This window comes from Eleutherodactylus coqui, chromosome 12 (genome assembly GCF_035609145.1).
Source record: "Eleutherodactylus coqui strain aEleCoq1 chromosome 12, aEleCoq1.hap1, whole genome shotgun sequence".
Classification (NCBI taxonomy): domain Eukaryota; kingdom Metazoa; phylum Chordata; class Amphibia; order Anura; family Eleutherodactylidae; genus Eleutherodactylus; species Eleutherodactylus coqui.
This window is the reverse complement of record NC_089848.1, coordinates 93,999,702-94,018,422: the sequence shown is the minus strand read 5'-3', so window position 1 is coordinate 94,018,422 and position 18,721 is coordinate 93,999,702. Positions and strand designations below refer to the sequence as shown.

Genomic DNA, 18,721 nt, shown 5'->3' with positions numbered 1-18,721 from the left:
CTGATCGGTGTAGGTCTCTACAAGAGGCGCTAGCCGAAGCCTGAACACGTGTGCTCCGACAACTGCACTAACACAAATGTGCAGAACACATGCAACGAACAGGTGTGGGAACCCCACATACAGGGACAGTTGTCACCACACTCAGGGGGCGGCCGACAGCTGCGGCAGCCATACTGGATGGAGAAGAACCAGCATTAGGAGATACATGTGTGACCAGAGGACAATTGTACATCAGACAACCCTCGTCAATAAGGCCCATGAGGACAGCATGCTGGGAGTTGTAGTGTTGTAACCACTGGAGAGACGGGGCAGATGCTTCGGTAGTGTTCAGGTAACCACAGACATTGATGGAAAACACGAGCAGCCACAGAAAAATGATGAGTAAATCACTGCAATATATATATATATCGTAGTAGAAGTCACACTGCAAATACATAAAAGAGGGTCTCTGCGAAAAGGAGGGTCATTAACTACCACTGCCAAAAACTGCAAGAGATAGAGAATAAGAGAACAGATCCGAGGACCATCCTGTCTGATTCCTGCCCCGATGTCACGACAATACGCAGAACACACGAACAATGGAGGAAGCCTGAAGGCAGCAAAACATGAAATACACCCAATGTGCAGGGCGCCGTGCCATCGCTACGCCGCCAAACACACCCAATGTACAGGGCGCCGCGCCATCGCTACGCCGCCAAACACACCCAATGTGAAGGCTGCCGTGCCATCGCCACACCGCCAAACACACCCAATGTGATGGCTGCCGCGCCATCGCTACACCGCCAAACACACCCAATGTGAAGGCTGCCGCGCCATCGCTACACCGCCAAACACACCCAATGTGAAGGGCGCCACGCCATCGCTACAGCGCCAAATACACCCAATGTGAAGGCTGCCGCGCCATCGCTACACCGCCAAATACACCCAATGTGAAGGGCGCCGCGCCATCGCTACACCGCCAAATACACCCAATGTGAAGGCTGCCGCGCCATCGCTACACCGCCAAATACACCCAATGTGAAGGCTGCCGCGCCATCGCTACACCGCCAAATACACCCAATGTGAAGGCTGCCGCGCCATCGCTACACCGCCAAATACACCCAATGTGAAGGCTGCCGCGCCATCGCTACACCGCCAAATACACCCAATGTGAAGGCTGCCGCGCCATCGCTACACCGCCAAATACACCCAATGTGAAGGCTGCCGCGCCATCGCTACACCGCCAAATACACCCAATGTGAAGGCTGCCGCGCCATCGCTACACCGCCAAATACACCCAATGTGAAGGCTGCCGCGCCATCGCTACACCGCCAAATACACCCAATGTGAAGGCTTCCGCGCCATCACTACACCGCCAAATACACCCAATGTGAAGCGCGCCGCACCATCGCCACCCCATCAAACACACCCAATGTGAAGGGCGCTGCGCCATCGCTACACCGCCAAACACACCCAATGTGAAGGGTGCCGCGCCATCGCCACACCGCCAAATACACCCAATGTGCAGGGCACCACGCCATCGCCACACCGCCAAATACACCCAATGTGCAGGGCGCCGCACCATCGCCACACCGCCAAACACACCCAATGTGAAGGGCGCCACGCCATCGCCACACCGCCAAACACACCCAATGTGAAGGGCGCAGCGCCATCACTACACCGCGAAATACACCCAATGTGAAGGGCGCCGCGCCATCACTACAGGGCCAAATACACACTATGTGAAGGCTGCCGCGCCATCGCTACACCGCCAAATTCACACAATGTGTAGGGTGCCGCGCCATCGCCACACCGCCAAATACACCCAATGTACAGGGCGCCACACCATCACTATACCGCCAAATACACCCAATGTGAAGGGCGCCACGCCATCGCCACACCGCCAAACACACCCAATGTGAAGGGCGCCGCGCCATCGCCACACCGCCAAATACACCCAATGTGAAGGCTGCCGCGCCATCGCCACACCGCCAAATACACCCAATGTGAAGGGCGCCGCACCATCGCTACACCGCCAAATACACCCAATGTACAGGGCGCCACACCATCACTACACCGCCAAATACACCCAATGTGAAGGGCGCCACGCCATCGCCACACCGCCAAACACACCCAATGTGAAGGGCGCCGCGCCATCGCCACACCGCCAAATACACCCAATGTGAAGGCTGCCGCGCCATCGCCACACCGCCAAATACACCCAATGTGAAGGCTGCCGCGCCATCGCCACACCGCCAAATACACCCAATGTGAAGGCTGCCGCGCCATCGCCACACCGCCAAATACACCCAATGTGAAGGCTGCCGCGCCATCGCTACACCGCCAAATACACCCAATGTGAAGGCTGCCGCGCCATCGCTACACCGCCAAATACACCCAATGTGAAGGCTGCCGCGCCATCGCTACACCGCCAAATACACCCAATGTGAAGGCTGCCGCGCCATCGCTACACCGCCAAATACACCCAATGTGAAGGCTGCCGCGCCATCGCTACACCGCCAAATACACCCAATGTGAAGGCTGCCGCGCCATCGCTACACCGCCAAATACACCCAATGTGAAGGCTGCCGCGCCATCGCTACACCGCCAAATACACCCAATGTGAAGGCTGCCGCGCCATCGCTACACCGCCAAATACACCCAATGTGAAGGCTGCCGCGCCATCGCTACACCGCCAAATACACCCAATGTGAAGGCTGCCGCGCCATCGCTACACCGCCAAATACACCCAATGTGAAGGCTGCCGCGCCATCGCTACACCGCCAAATACACCCAATGTGAAGGCTGCCGCGCCATCGCTACACCGCCAAATACACCCAATGTGAAGGCTGCCGCGCCATCGCTACACCGCCAAATACACCCAATGTGAAGGCTGCCGCGCCATCGCTACACCGCCAAATACACCCAATGTGAAGGCTGCCGCGCCATCGCTACACCGCCAAATACACCCAATGTGAAGGCTGCCGCGCCATCGCTACACCGCCAAATACACCCAATGTGAAGGCTGCCGCGCCATCGCTACACCGCCAAATACACCCAATGTGAAGGCTGCCGCGCCATCGCTACACCGCCAAATACACCCAATGTGAAGGCTGCCGCGCCATCGCTACACCGCCAAATACACCCAATGTGAAGGCTTCCGCGCCATCGCTACACCGCCAAATACACCCAATGTGAAGGGCGCCGCACCATCGCCACCCCATCAAACACACCCAATGTGAAGGGCGCTGCGCCATCGCTACACCGCCAAACACACCCAATGTGAAGGGTGCCGCGCCATCGCCACACCGCCAAATACACCCAATGTGCAGGGCACCACGCCATCGCCACACCGCCAAATACACCCAATGTGCAGGGCGCCACACCGCCAAACACACCCAATGTGAAGGGCGCCACGCCATCGCCACACCGCCAAACACACCCAATGTGAAGGGCGCAGCGCCATCACTACACCGCGAAATACACCCAATGTGAAGGGCGCCGCGCCATCACTACAGGGCCAAATACACACTATGTGAAGGCTGCCGCGCCATCGCTACACCGCCAAATTCACACAATGTGTAGGGTGCCGCGCCATCGCCACACCGCCAAATACACCCAATGTACAGGGCGCCACACCATCACTATACCGCCAAATACACCCAATGTGAAGGGCGCCACGCCATCGCCACACCGCCAAACACACCCAATGTGAAGGGCGCCGCGCCATCGCCACACCGCCAAATACACCCAATGTGAAGGCTGCCGCGCCATCGCCACACCGCCAAATACACCCAATGTGAAGGGCGCCGCACCATCGCTACACCGCCAAATACACCCAATGTACAGGGCGCCACACCATCACTACACCGCCAAATACACCCAATGTGAAGAGCGCCACGCCATCGCCACACCGCCAAACACACCCAATGTGAAGGGCGCCGCGCCATCGCCACACCGCCAAATACACCCAATGTGAAGGCTGCCGCGCCATCGCCACACCGCCAAATACACCCAATGTGAAGGCTGCCGCGCCATCGCCACACCGCCAAATACACCCAATGTGAAGGCTGCCGCGCCATCGCTACACCGCCAAATACACCCAATGTGAAGGCTGCCGCGCCATCGCTACACCGCCAAATACACCCAATGTGAAGGCTGCCGCGCCATTGCTACACCGCCAAATACACCCAATGTGAAGGCTGCCGCGCCATTGCTACACCGCCAAATACACCCAATGTGAAGGCTGCCGCGCCATCGCTACACCGCCAAATACACCCAATGTGAAGGCTGCCGCGCCATCGCTACACCGCCAAATACACCCAATGTGAAGGCTGCCGCGCCATCGCTACACCGCCAAATACACCCAATGTGAAGGCTGCCGCGCCATCGCTACACTGCCAAATACACCCAATGTGAAGGCTGCCGCGCCATCGCTACACCGCCAAATACACCCAATGTGAAGGCTGCCGCGCCATCGCCACACCGCCAAATACACCCAATGTGAAGGCTGCCGCGCCATCGCTACACCGCCAAATACACCCAATGTGAAGGCTGCCGCGCCATCGCTACACCGCCAAATACACCCAATGTGAAGGCTGCCGCGCCATTGCTACACCGCCAAATACACCCAATGTGAAGGCTGCCGCGCCATTGCTACACCGCCAAATACACCCAATGTGAAGGCTGCCGCGCCATCGCTACACCGCCAAATACACCCAATGTGAAGGCTGCCGCGCCATCGCCACACCGCCAAATACACCCAATGTGAAGGCTGCCGCGCCATCGCTACACCGCCAAACACACCCAATGTGAAGGCTGCCGCGCCATCGCCACACCGCCAAACACACCCAATGTGAAGGCTGCCGCGCCATCGCCACACCGCCAAACACACCCAATGTGAAGGCTGCCGCGCCATCGCTACACCGCCAAACACACCCAATGTGAAGGCTGCCACGCCATCGTTACACCGCCAAATGCACCAATTGTGAAGGGCTGCCGCGCCGTCGCTACACCGCCAAATACACGCAATGTGCAGGGCGCCGCGCCATCGCTGCAGCGCCAAATGCACCCAATGACCAGGGCGCCACGCCATCGCACGGTTCTTGTTCGCCGTTGGCTCGCGTTTAAAGCTAGTCATATTTACTATAATTAATTCCCCGCAGACTTTGTCGCATTTATTGAACACGTTTTGGGTTCCGTCTCCGTAGCGGATCCCTCCATCATGAAGGGGATGGACGCCCGCGGTCACATTGTAATACTGGAGATGTATCACTCATGTAACACGGTCCTATAAGAAGGAGGCGGAGGTTTGGCGCACGGAGGTCGCGGCCTGCAGAGGGCGCTTCCTTCTGTATCACATTCCGGTCAGTAGATGTGGGCGCTGACCGCAGAGCTCTCTCTCTTTGGGTTGCGCTTTTGATGTCCGTTTAGTGGAACCGTTTTTTTAAATGAGCAGAAAGAACACAAAACGGACTGTTGACAAGGATGTAAACAGAGACACGGACAGAAGAGGTTGTATGTCCTGACGGCTGCCGGATCGGTACGGGTAAACAGAGACACGGACAGAAGAGGTTGTATGTCCTGACGGATCGGTACGGGTAAACAGAGACACGGACAGAAGAGGTTGTATGTCCTGACGGCTGCCGGATCGGTACGGGTAAACAGAGACACGGACAGAAGAGGTTGTATGTCCTGACGGATCGGTACGGGTAAACAGAGACACGGACAGAAGAGGTTGTATGTCCTGACGGCTGCCGGATCGGTACGGGTAAACAGAGACACGGACAGAAGAGGTTGTATGTCCTGACGGCTGCCGGATCGGTACGGGTAAACAGAGACACGGACAGAAGAGGTTGTATGTCCTGACGGCTGCCGGATCGGTACGGGTAAACAGAGACACGGACAGAAGAGGTTGTATGTCCTGACGGATCGGTACGGGTGAACTATGGCTTCCGTTCAGCTCATTTAGAAATCAATGCTGCATTCGCTTCCTCTACAAAAAACGGATTTGTTAATAATGGAAGGCGCGACCGGCTGTGAAGGAGCCCGGGTGATGGGTCCGGATCGTCTCCAGCCTCTGTTACTGCAGGACGGGCAGCGGGGGGACCAGAACATACAAGTCACACTGCACCACCCACACATAGTGGCAGAACACGCGAAATACCGTCTGTCAACGTGAGCAAAGACATAACAGGTGGCAGCAGGGCAGCGACCACGCTCAGGAGCGGTGGGAAACACCAGTACATACATGGAACACGTGAAGGGACAGTTCACAGATGGCAGCGGCACATGCGATAGGACACACATCACTACATACATGTAGGAGCAGCTAATCACACAACAGCAGCACAAGGTTACATGACATCAGTACATACATGTGCGGGATGACAGCAGCACCCGTGACACACGTCAGTACATACATGTGCGGGATGACAGCAGCACCCGTGACACACATGTGCAGGATGACAGCAGCACCTGTAAGACACGTCAGTACATACATGTAGGAGCAGCTGATCACACAACAGCAGCACATACTATGTCACATGACACATCAATACATACATGTGCTGGATGACAGCAGCACACATGACACATCACTACATACACGCAGGAGCAGCTAATCACACAAGAGCAGCACATGAGGTGACATGACAGGTGACAGCATGACACACGTCAGTACATACATGTGCTGGATGACAGCAGCACACATGACACATGTCACTACATACATGTAGGAGCAGCTAGTCACACAACAGCAGCACATGAGGTGACATGACAAGTGACAGAAGCACACATGACACACGTCAGTACATACATGTGCTGGATGACAAGGTGTATAGACAGGACAATGACAGCACACACGTGACATATGACATGCTACATACATGTGCCAGAAGCCACGGAGGTGACATGCTCTTACCTTGGCTTTCCCGGCCTCCAGCTTCCTCTTCCTCTCCTGCTCCTCCTCGTCCATGCCGGCCCCTGTACACAGTAATGCGCAGTGTTAGCAGCGGCTCCTCTCCCCCATCTCCACGTAAACATTCGGCGCGCCGCAGTGACGTCACCAGCCTGCGCCGGGCTCCTCCGCTGGAGCTGTCGGGGGGAGGGGACCGGGGCCGGGAATGGCCCGCTGTGCCCCAGCTGTCACCTGTACCACCCCCACCCCGGCCATGCCCTAGAGGGCTGATAACAGGGAGCAACAAACTGCACTCACCTGCAGAGCAATCCTGCACGCCTCAGAATTGTAACGGCTGCGTTTTGGGTTTAGAGCCGGAGGTGGGCTGCCATTAGACGGTACAGGAGGCCCATGGCGGTATTTTAGTGCAGTGCCACCAAGGGGTTAAACTTAGGACGACACAGGGGTAGGGCTCATTCACACGACCTTATCCGGAAAACACTGCGGGGGTCGTGCAGCGTTCTACCAGTCCGCGTGAGCCGTCAGAGACCGCGAAAGACAGCGAGCACACGGTGTATACCCGCGTATCAGGGACCGGGCTGGACAGCGAGCGCACGGTGTATACCCGCGTACCTCAGAGACCGCACTGGAGAGCGAGCGCACGGTGTATACCCGCGTATCAGGGACCGTGCTGGACAGCGAGCGCACGGTGTATACCGGCATATCAGAGACCGCTCTGGAGAGCGAGCGCACGGTGTATACCGGTGTATCAGGGACCGTGCTGGACAGCGAGCGCACGGTGTATACCGGTGTATCAGGGACCGTGCTGGAGAGCGAGCGCACGGTGTATACCGGCATATCAGAGACCGCGCTGGAGAGCGAGCACACGGTGTATACCGGTGTATCAGGGACCGTGCTGGACAGCGAGCGCACGGTGTATACCGGTGTATCAGGGACCGTGCTGGAGAGCGAGCGCACGGTGTATACCGGTGTATCAGGGACCGTGCTGGACAGCGAGCGCACGGTGTATACCGGCATATCAGAGACCGCGAAAGACAGCGAGCGCAAGGTGTATACCGGCATATCAGAGACCGCGCTGGAGAGCGAGCACACGGTGTATACCGGTGTATCAGGGACCGTGCTGGACAGCGAGCGCACGGTGTATACCGGTGTATCAGGGACCGTGCTGGAGAGCGAGCGCACGGTGTATACCGGCATATCAGAGACCGCGAAAGACAGCGAGCGCACGGTGTATACCCGCGTACCTCAGAGACCGCACTGGAGAGCGAGCGCACGGTGTATACCCGCGTATCAGGGACCGTGCTGGACAGCGAGCGCACGGTGTATACCGGCATATCAGAGACCGCTCTGGAGAGCGAGCGCACGGTGTATACCGGTGTATCAGGGACCGTGCTGGACAGCGAGCGCACGGTGTATACCGGTGTATCAGGGACCGTGCTGGAGAGCGAGCGCACGGTGTATACCGGCATATCAGAGACCGCGCTGGAGAGCGAGCACACGGTGTATACCGGTGTATCAGGGACCGTGCTGGACAGCGAGCGCACGGTGTATACCGGTGTATCAGGGACCGTGCTGGAGAGCGAGCGCACGGTGTATACCGGTGTATCAGGGACCGTGCTGGACAGCGAGCGCACGGTGTATACCGGCATATCAGAGACCGCGAAAGACAGCGAGCGCAAGGTGTATACCGGCATATCAGAGACCGCGCTGGAGAGCGAGCGCACGGTGTATACCGGCATATCAGAGACCGCGCTGGACAGCGAGCGCTCGGTGTATACCGGTGTATCAGGGACCGTGCTGGAGAGCGAGCGCACGGTATATACCCGCGTATCAGGGACCGTGCTGGACAGCGAGCGCAAGGTGTATACCCGCGTATCAGGGACCGTGCTGGACAGCGAGCGCACGGTGTATACCCGCATATCAGAGACCGCTCTGGAGAGCGAGCGCACGGTGTATACCCGCGTATCAGGGACCGTGCTGGACAGCGAGCGCAAGGTGTATACCCGCGTATCAGGGACCGTGCTGGACAGCGAGCGCACGGTGTATACCCGCATATCAGAGACCGCTCTGGAGAGCGAGCGCACGGTGTATACCCGCGTATCAGGGACCGTGCTGGAGAGCGAGCGCACGGTGTATACCGGCATATCAGAGATCGCGAAAGACAGCGAGCGCAAGGTGTATACCGGCATATCAGAGACCGCGCTGGAGAGCGAGCGCACGGTGTATACCGGCATATCAGAGACCGCGCTGGACAGCGAGCGCACGGTGTATACCGGTGTATCAGGGACCGTGCTGGAGAGCGAGCGCACGGTATATACCCGCGTATCAGGGACCGCGCTGGACAGCGAACGCACGGTGTATACCCACGTATCAGAGACCGCGCTGGACAGCGAGCGCACGGTGTATACCTGCGTACCAGAGACCGTGCTGGACAGCGAGCGCACAGTGTATATCCGCATATCAAGGACCGCGCTGGAGAGCGAGCGCACGGTGTATACCGGCGTATCAGAGACCGCGCTGGACAGCGAGCGCAAGGTGTATACCGGCGTATCAGGGACCGCGCTGCACAGCGAGCGTACCTCAGACACTGCACTGGACAGTGAGCGCACGGTGTGTACCGGCATACCTCAGAGACCGCGCTGGGCAGCGAGCGTACGGTGTATACCGGCGTACCTCAGAGACCGCGCTGGACAGCGAGCGCACGGTGTATACCGGCGTACCTCAGAGACTGCACTGGATAGCGAGCGCACGGTGTATACCCGCGTACCTTAGAGACTGCGCTGGACAGCGAGCACACTGTGTATACTGGCAAATCAGAGACTGCACTGGACAGCGAGTGCACGATGTATACCCACGTATTTCATGCACGCACGGTTGTGCTCTGTGTGACGAAATCTCATCCATATACAATGTATTGTGTAGGGACAGCGTTGCATATGCTGCCCATACAAAGGAATAGGGCTCAGGCAGTGCATTATGAGCCTGCTGCGATCTATTACACGCTAATGTTAATGGATCACTAAAAGTCACTTACTTACATTGACTCCATTCACTGCGTGTCAATCGGCCGTAATAATTCCGAAATCACGGTCGTGTGAATGAGTCCTTAAACCGGTTTCACATCTACGTGCAGCACTTTTTCTTCCATCAGAAAGTGGGCCGACCCCATTATAGTCAGTGGGGTCGCGCAATGCTGTTTCAGTTCAGAGACAGAACAGCGGGGAGTCCCCCTTTTTGCTCCCCAAGTAGGAAAGCTGGAAAGCGGACCCCAAGCGCAAATGTGAAAGCCCCCTTATATGTGAGTTGCTGTAAAATCACAACCATAAAGTTCCTTAATGGGAAAAATAGTCACAAGCAAACGTAAGGCCGGTCTCACACCACTGGCTTTGAATTGCGGAATCAGCGATCATCCCCCGCACGGACAATCTACGGTATTCCACATCCATTAACAAGAATAGAGCATTGGCGTGTCCGCTCATGTACAGCGATCCCGATTTCAACTCATGGACATAAAATCGCAGCATGTTCTATTCTTGTGCAGATTCCACCCGACCCGCAGCCCATCCCATCCGCAATTGACATTGCGCTTAGGCCGCAGGTACCTGTGACACTGCGTAGCAGCAACGCAGGGGAAAAAAATCATTTGAAAAAAAAAATCTGTACTGCACATGACCGACAGCGCGATGTCTGGACCATCCGCAATACAGATTTAAACATTTCTGAGCGGACGCCAGCCGTGATGGGCGCCAGATTCCGGTTGGATTTGTCGCAGATTTCATCCCGTTCACTGCGAGGGGTTAAATTTGCAGTGAAAGATTTGCTACATAAATTGACACGCTGTGGATTTATAATCCGCACCGTAAGTGAATTTCTGCGCTGATTCTTTCCGCAGCGGGTGACTCCATTTATTACAGTCTTTGCTGCTGTGGATTTTTTTGCACACGCATTTCTTGTAGAAAATCGGCAGCGCATCCGTCGCGTTTTCCTTCCAGGTGAGAGCTGTTGCTGTAGATGAGAGCGCCATTCGAAATCGAATTTCAAAGTATGTTCATTCTGAAATGTCTGAGCGAATCAGAAAAAGACATGCATTGGCGCAGTGCGCATACTTGTCTGGCGCTCATGATGCCCGGGAGTCGGGGAGCATGAACCTAGTGACTGGTTCTGTCTAATGCAGCGGTCCCCAACTAGGGTCTACAGTACACTCGCTGCCCATACACGGCATTTACAAACACTGGTAAAATGCTCTGGCGAGAGCCGCAGTGTTTTACCCAATGCCCGCGCATATGAGGTCTTAGACCCAGAGCACACGGGTGGATATTTGCTGCAGAATCCGGAACGGCGTTCGCCTCCAGATTTCGCAGTAATAACCCTTCATAGTATGCTGTGGAAAAACGATTCTTCATACACATGAGCGGACACCGATTGCGGTTTCCGCTGGCGGATGAAAAATCGCAGCACACTCCATTTTACTGCACAGACGGGTACGCAAGGCCGTGGCCACGGGTGGATTCTGTGCGGGATTCCCCATGCGGGTCCGTGTGCATTCGGCCATAAAGGGATTCTACCACCATGAAGTTTGATTTGGAGCTTAGGTCCGAGTCAGGAAGGTGGGCCGCGCCGACTTCTCCGTGCCCACAGTATGCAGAGTGACAGCTTTCTCACTATACACAAAAGGGGAGAAAGCTGTCAATCTGTATGATGCAGGCGGGGAGAAACCAATACCGCCCGCCTCTGTGACTTGAATCTCGGCTCCAACTCAAACTTCGTGAACATGAAGGCAGATTCCCTTCATAGAGCTGTACCAAAATGGACCTTTATCACCTATCTACCTGACTATTTCTGTCAGACCCATTCAAGTGAATAGAGTAGCACCCCGTCTGCGAGACCGCTGCTTTATTCAATCTCCATATTACAGTGTGGACATGGGACCCTCATTCTTGGAATCGATGGAGGTCTCCTCAGTGAGACCCTCACCAATCAGATGTTTATCAGCTATCCTGGGGTACAACCCCAATGAAGTACCCCCTCTGTCCATTGCGGGGCCCAGTCCCCAATGCTCTGATTCCAAAAGAAGCTGCAGCGGTCAATTGCAGTGATCATTCAGTCACTGGTTTACACGGTCACATGTCGTTCATGCTGAAATCACCGCTGCAGCCTGTGATTGGCCAAGTGGTCAATGAACTGCGTGCGACCACAGTAGCTTCTTCAGGGGTCAGATCAGCGGTGCACAGGAGGCCACTTAAAGGGGTTGACCAGTTAAAAACTATTTTTTTAAATTAGATCCAAATGACTGAAAACAATAAAACAAAGTGTACTTACCTGTCCTCAGACCTGGCAATCCAGCGCTGCAGCCCCGTGATTGTCCTAGTTTCTGTTGACAGCGGAAGTCAGATGATCACTGACTGCCAATCAGAAGCCACAGTGTCACCTTCCATTCACCTAGCATCAGCACTTACATTGGGGGGGCCAAGAGTTCGGAACGGTGACGCTACAACCTCTGACTTCTACTATCAACAGAGACTGACGGAATTGCAGGGCTGTAGCCCTGGATAGTGGGGTCTGGGGACAAGAAAGAACCCTTTGTATTTTTTTTTTTAGTTGTTTGGATCTAATTTTAAAAATTACAACTTTTTTTTTATCTTACACCATTCCCTGCCCATAAAAAAACTTTGGTTACAAAAACCCCCTTTATTCCCATCTTAGATTTTTTTTTGGCATACCCACAGGCTATCCTATAAGAGTCAGATAGGTGTGGGTCCTAGCACGGACCTGTACCCATGTCCACTTGTGGCTCCCACCGGTTGTACGAGGTGACCAGAAGTGGTCGGGGTTACAGAAACATCCGAGCCGGCTTTCCGTAACTCCCAAGAAAGTCAATGCAGGTTGCACAAATAGCGTAGTACAGCAAGCTACACTATTGGCTTCGATGGAAGTTACGGAAACAGTCTAGCCTTTAATGTCTCGCCTCCATTTTTGAGTTGATTGTGGCACCCAACTATCACTCAGATATGGCCATGGTTAGCAAGGTCTGAAAAGTTGGGGACCTCTAATATACGTCATAATGAATTTATATAGGAATAGCTGAAATAATAGTCATGTCTGTTGGAGAAAGCCTTTACGAGAGAGGCCTGTCTAGCCTGACTAAGAGGTACCGATGCACTATGAGTAGGGACTAGAGATGAGCGAGCGTACTCGGATAAGCACTACTCGCTCGAGTAATGTGCTTTATCCGAGTATCGCTGTGCTCGGGGCTAAAGATTCGGGTGCCGCTGCGGCTGACAGGTGAGTCGCAGCGGGGAGCAGGGGAGAGCGGGCGGGAGAGGAGAGAAAGATCTTACCTCCGTTCCTCCCCGCTCTCCCCTGCAGCTCCCCCTCCGTGCCGGCACCCGAATCTTTAGCCCCGAGCACAGCGATACTCGGATAAAGCCAATTACTCGAGCGAGTAGTGCTTATCCGAGTACGCTCGCTCATCTCTAGTAGGGACCCTTTTACATGGGCCGTTAAATCGTTGGCATCCAGTGGGAATCTGAACGATTATCATTTAGTGTAAATGCACGCACCGACTGAACGGCGAATGAGACTTCGTTCGCTTCTCGTTCACTTTCTGCATGCAGATAACTGAAGAAGGGATTGACCTGTGTAAGCAGGCAGCCGGTCACTTATGAGCAACTGCCTGCTTACTGTGAATGGAGGCGGACGGGCCGGAATGATCCCCAACCCCCACCGCCTCTATTCTCGTTCCTGTGTAACTTTTCAGGCATCTGCGCAGTACTCTTGTGACATGTGAACATGGCCTATAGAAGACGAACATGTCTAGGAACAGAGCGTAGCTGAGCAATCACAGCAATCGAGTTTCTAGTATAAAAAGACAGGTGGGAAAACAACCGTAACGGTGATTATCCTGATGTCTTATCTACTCCACATACCGGAAATGTTCTGGGGGAGTGCCAAAGACAAATGGCAGGAACTGGACAAACCGGTTAATAGCAAGCTGGCTCCCTGCTTCAGTTGTAATGTAAGGATTGTATTGCTTGGCTGGACCTGAAGAAGGATCTAAAGGCCCATATAGTCCCAACCATTCTCGCTCAAAATTCGCTGAAAGCTGTCTTTTGAGTCATAATCCTTGGGTCTAAAACGTGCAGACATCGTGCAGTTTTCATTAACGATTCTCTCATCGTTGTCTTTCCGCAAGCTGAAAGACAATGATGAGCCTTATCAGTGCTGCGCGTTGAGTTCTCAGCGGGATACCGCTGATATAATGGTTTCAGCTGGTATCCCGCTCGGAGAACACAGCAGAAGTATGCAGAAGACAAGGGGTCTTCTGTGTACCCCGCTCGGAACACTCAGCTGTATACCAGCTGAGCACTCCGTGAACACAGCAGGAGTATGCAGAAGACAGCGCTCCAACTGTGTTCTGCATACCCGGCTCAGAACGCTTAACTGTATACCAGATGAGCGTTCCGTGAACACAGGAGTATGCAGAAGACAGCGGTCCAGCTGTGTTCTGCATACCGCACTCGGAGCGCTCAGAGGTATACCAGCTAAGCACTCTGAGAAGACAACAGCTGTATGCAGAAGATAGCGGTCCCACTTGTCTTCTGCATACAGCATGAGCCTTCATTTACACACATATTGAATGCTCAAAACTGTCACTCAAACTGCCTTTTGAGCGAAGTTCTGTGTGATATCGCTAGTGCGACTTTGTAGCGCTCGTTTTCTGGGATTTTCAGGAGGGCTTTAAATATAAGCCCTACCCCCACAAAAAAACACTACATTACCTAGCAGGTGCTGTCCGCTCCGCTGCACTTCTCCTTTGCAGCTCCGGCACTTGTTTGTAGTCTTCAGCCAGTGCTTCTTGGTCAGGAGTTTAAAAATCCTCCAGGAGGCGCTGGCTCTGATTTGTTCTCCAGCACCACGGCACAGCCAATCACTGCAGCGCTCGATTAACCAATCACAACCATTGCATTGAATGCAAGTGATTAGTTCATTGAGCACTGCAGTGATTGGCTGAGCCGCGGCGATCAAGAACCAATCAGAGCCAGCGCTTGCAAGAAGTGGGATTTTTGAACCCCCTGACCAGAAAGCGCTGGTTGAAGACTACAGACAAATGTGCCGGAGCTTCAGGAGGAGAAGTGCGGCAGAACGGACAGCGCCTGTTAGGTGATGTATTGTTTTTTTTAATGCAGCTAGGGCTTATTTTAGAGACAGACAGTAGGACTTCCTACTGTAAAGGTCTTATGCCTGATTTCCATGGACCCTGCACATTGCATGTCTTATTCTCTACTGTGAAAACGGACTAGAATTGTACAACTACATTGTAGTGATTTTTTTTCACACGGGTCATTGGTCTGTGCGAAAAGCTGAGCATATGAATAGACTCGTAGGCTAATATGGGACAAGAGACACACGGACAGCACACAGCCCAAATCTTTAGCCATGTGAACCGGCCCTAAAAGTGACTGTCAGGTCTCCTGTCTGAGAGCAGTATAAGATAGAGTTGGAGGTTCTGAGCTGGTGATATATAGCTTTCTCTTATTTTATTGTGTTTTCAGTTACAAAGCTGTTTAACTGCTATCAAGACTCAGAGAGAAAACCTCTGACTCCACCTACTCATAAGAAAACCTCTGACCCCGCCTACTCATAAGAAAACCTCTGACTCCGCCTACTTACAGAGAAAGCCTGTGAGTCCTGCTTACCCCACCCACACAGTATGATAGGAGGCTTCTCTTAACCCTTTCCAATCCGATTTGTATCCTGGTTTTTCTAGGGGGCTTACTCTTTTTCTGCTGTTATACAATGGCACTATCTGCTGGCTAAAGCCAGTACTGCATGAGGTGACACGTTAGATAGGCTCCGACAGCAGAGAGGCTGACAATATACAGTAAGAGAACCCCGACGGATGTCTTCCAACATCGGAGCTGTACAGCCTTAAATCATAATGTCTTCAGAGGTCAGACAGTGGATTGGAAAGGGTTAAAGGGCTTGTCCAGTTTAGGAAACCTATTTTCATAGACCCTATTAGGGAATCGTCATCTCTTGGCCATAGTGGAGAGCGGTTATAACGAGCATCTCTGTCATTCTGGAGGACCTATCCTGCATTACACAGATAGTTCACTGATGTGAATAGACACTGTGTAATGCTTAATTTCCCCTGTGGTGGCGCTGCAGGGAAACTGAACACTTACTGCTAGGTTTCTAGTAGAATACAACTGATCAATGAAGTGCAATGAAATGTCCAGTAATGTAAAACATATTTTCAGAAGGGGGAATAACTAAAAATCCATTTTTTTTTACATTGTTAAACTTGCAAATAGTTTTTCCTCTCCCATTTTTTTAGCCCAAAAAAGAAGAATCACATCAAAAGTGACAAAAAAATGGCACTAAAAATATCACAGCGTTTGTAGGGTGTTTTGGAAATTTTTATTGATCTACAGCTAATTTGTGCCCCCCCAAAAAAACTGACAAAAAAGTGAAAGATGCTGGGTTTTTGCGTAACAGACCGTGTGACATCAGTCTTGTATTGCCGTAGGTAACATCTGCCTCGCCGTTCACCTGAATGGTCACTTTCATCAGTTTGTTAAGGGAACAACTCACATTCTGCTTTAATTTTGCCTCTAAAGTATCCACAAAGACAAAATTTGAGGAAAAGCAGAGCGTATTAGTAAATATGTAAACAGCCGCCACATTGTAATTCATATGTATGAGATAGGAATTGTCTCTTCTCTCCCGGCTATAAATTACCACTTCAGGAAAACCATTGTTGTGAAGAGTCCCCGCTCCGGAGGGAAGGAGACCAGACCGAATACATGAACACTAAACATGTGGGATACACGTGGCTCATACGAAATAATCCCGCTCCTCAAAGTCACATGTGGAACTGTTTACCAAACAGCAGATAACTGACATATATATGGATATCACATATATGGGGGGCTCCCATGCTCAGATTAGTCAGAGTAGAGCACTGCTATGTGATAACAGCTCTAACGCTGTCAGACTCAGCCGGGCATTTAAATGGCAGCATGCAATACTGCATCTCCCCTACAGGGGTCAGTTTTCCCATCTTACGCATTTATAGAGTATCACTTGCATAGGCGATCACTTTATGATTGGTGGGAGTCTGACCTTCTGGGACCTCCATGATCCTGAGAGTGAAGGGGCTGCAGTGTTGATATAGTGCTGTGTCTCCATTAGGGCTCACACAGGTGTATGGGGCTGCGTATTATGTGCAACTTTTTAAGTTTTATGTCTCCATATTTCAATGTTTCCCATTTTAGCTTTATATATACAAAATTTGTCCCCATTTAAAGTTCTGTCTGGTGTCCAGGGTCTAATATACGATCCCTTAACCCTTTGCAATCCAATTTTGGATTCAGGGTTTCCTAGGGGGCTTTCTCTTTCTGCTATTATACAATGGAGCCATCTGCTGGCTAGAGCCAGTACTGCGGTATGTGACATGCTGAAGAGACCCCTAACAACAGAGCGGTAAGTAATCTACAGTAAGAATACCCTGGCGGACATCTTCCGGCATATGAGCTGTACAGCTTTCAATCAGAATGTCTTTAGACTTCAGACAGTGAAAAGGGTTAAATAAATGCAATAATAGCAATCAAGCTCTCCAGTAATCTGAGTGCATTTGCATGCGCACACATGGATTTTGGCTAGTAGTTTCGACCCAGGGAGCGCAACCAAATTTCCAGGCGTATGTCACTTCTGGACTGAACTGCACGCCAATTCTGTACTTTTGCCAGCGCCCTGGGCGTCTGCTCCACATTTAGGGGCCTGTATATACAGTGGTGCCTTGGGTTAGGAGTTTAATTGATAAATGATCATATAGAAGACTGAGTATATTAAAGGCAGATGACTTGGGGTCCTTTTGGGCTGCATTCCCATGAACGTATATCGGCTCGATTTTCACGCCGAGCTGATATACGTCCTCCTCATCTACAGGAGGGGGAGGATGGAAGAGCCAGGAGCAGGAACTGAGCTCCCGCCCCCTCTCCACCCCTCTGCACTGTTTGCAATGAAAGGAGGCGGGACAGGGGCGGGGCTAAGTTAACCGAATTAGCCCCACCCCGTCCCACCTCTTCCCATTGCAAATAGTGCAGAGGGGCGGAGAGGAGGCAGAGAGGGGGCGGGAGCTCAGTTCCTGCTCCTGGCTCTTCCATCCTCCCCCCTCTGCACACGACGACAACGTATATCGGCTCGGCGTGAAAACCGAGCCGATATACGTTTGTGTGAATGTAGCCTTAGACTGCTGATTAGTGTTTGAACAAGTGAGTGATGTCACCGCTAGCTTGTTCGCTCTCGCAAAAGCACCAATAGGGTTAACAACATGCAGCCGAGCTTTGTTATCTGCTTGACATGTCACCATGCCCGCTCCAACCATTCTGCTGCTCCGTGACAGGATAACGAGATATTTTTACTTTTAGGCATGATGTATATATATGAGAGCTGTCACCGGAGAGATAATGAAACCCCGCAGTCACTTCTCACTGGAACTGTCATGCTGTGTGTACCGGTATAGTACAGGCTACGCAGATACATAATTAGGGGAAACTCTGCAACCATGATAACTATTCCCCAGGTTCTCCTGGCCAGGGGTGGCCTGAGAATTGTCTGGGCCCCTAGACAATAATGGTCCCTGTACTTTTTTTCCCCAGGAGCTCCCATGTTTCCTTCCAGGAGAAACTTTTAATAACTCAAAATTCCTTGTTGGTCCCGCACTGCCAGTTTTCTTCACTATAAGGCTAGTTTCACATGGGTGAGGGCAATATCAGGCGGTGATTGACGGCTCGATATCGCACTTTCCACCATGTGAAA

At 52.9% G+C, this 18,721-nt stretch overlaps 2 protein-coding genes across 6 annotated transcripts in view; both read right to left on the bottom strand.

The window, feature by feature from the left end:
• The window catches only part of AKAP9 (A-kinase anchoring protein 9), a 232,763-nt gene extending 225,762 nt beyond the window's left edge, over nucleotides 1–7,001 (bottom strand). For all 5 annotated transcript variants that reach the window (XM_066585285.1, XM_066585286.1, XM_066585287.1 and 2 more), the window contains exon 1: nucleotides 6,902–7,001. In XM_066585285.1, the coding sequence (XP_066441382.1) occupies nucleotides 6,902–6,955 (54 nt within the window). In that variant the 5' untranslated portion in view covers nucleotides 6,956–7,001. The remainder of the gene's footprint in view (nucleotides 1–6,901) is intronic.
• A 398-nt stretch (nucleotides 7,002–7,399) lies between these two features.
• On the bottom strand, nucleotides 7,400–9,522 carry LOC136586569 (mucin-3A-like). Its single transcript, XM_066584704.1, has 2 exons — nucleotides 8,135–9,522; nucleotides 7,400–8,063 (listed from the first exon to the last, which is right to left on the bottom strand). Exons 1-2 carry the CDS (start codon nucleotides 9,520–9,522, stop codon nucleotides 7,400–7,402), a joined length of 2,052 nt encoding a protein of 683 aa, XP_066440801.1.
• Nucleotides 9,523–18,721: the final 9,199 nt, after the last annotated feature.

Excerpts from the sequence above, each read along its gene's own strand:
- LOC136586569 (XM_066584704.1), bottom strand. The coding sequence starts at position 9,522 with ATGCCGGTACACACCGTGCGCTCACTGTCCAGTGCAGTGTCTGAGGTA. Across the intron at positions 8,064-8,134 it reads GCGGTCTCTGAGGTACGCGG|CACGGTCCCTGATACACCGG; the intron begins GTATACACCGTG and ends CTCGCTCTCCAG.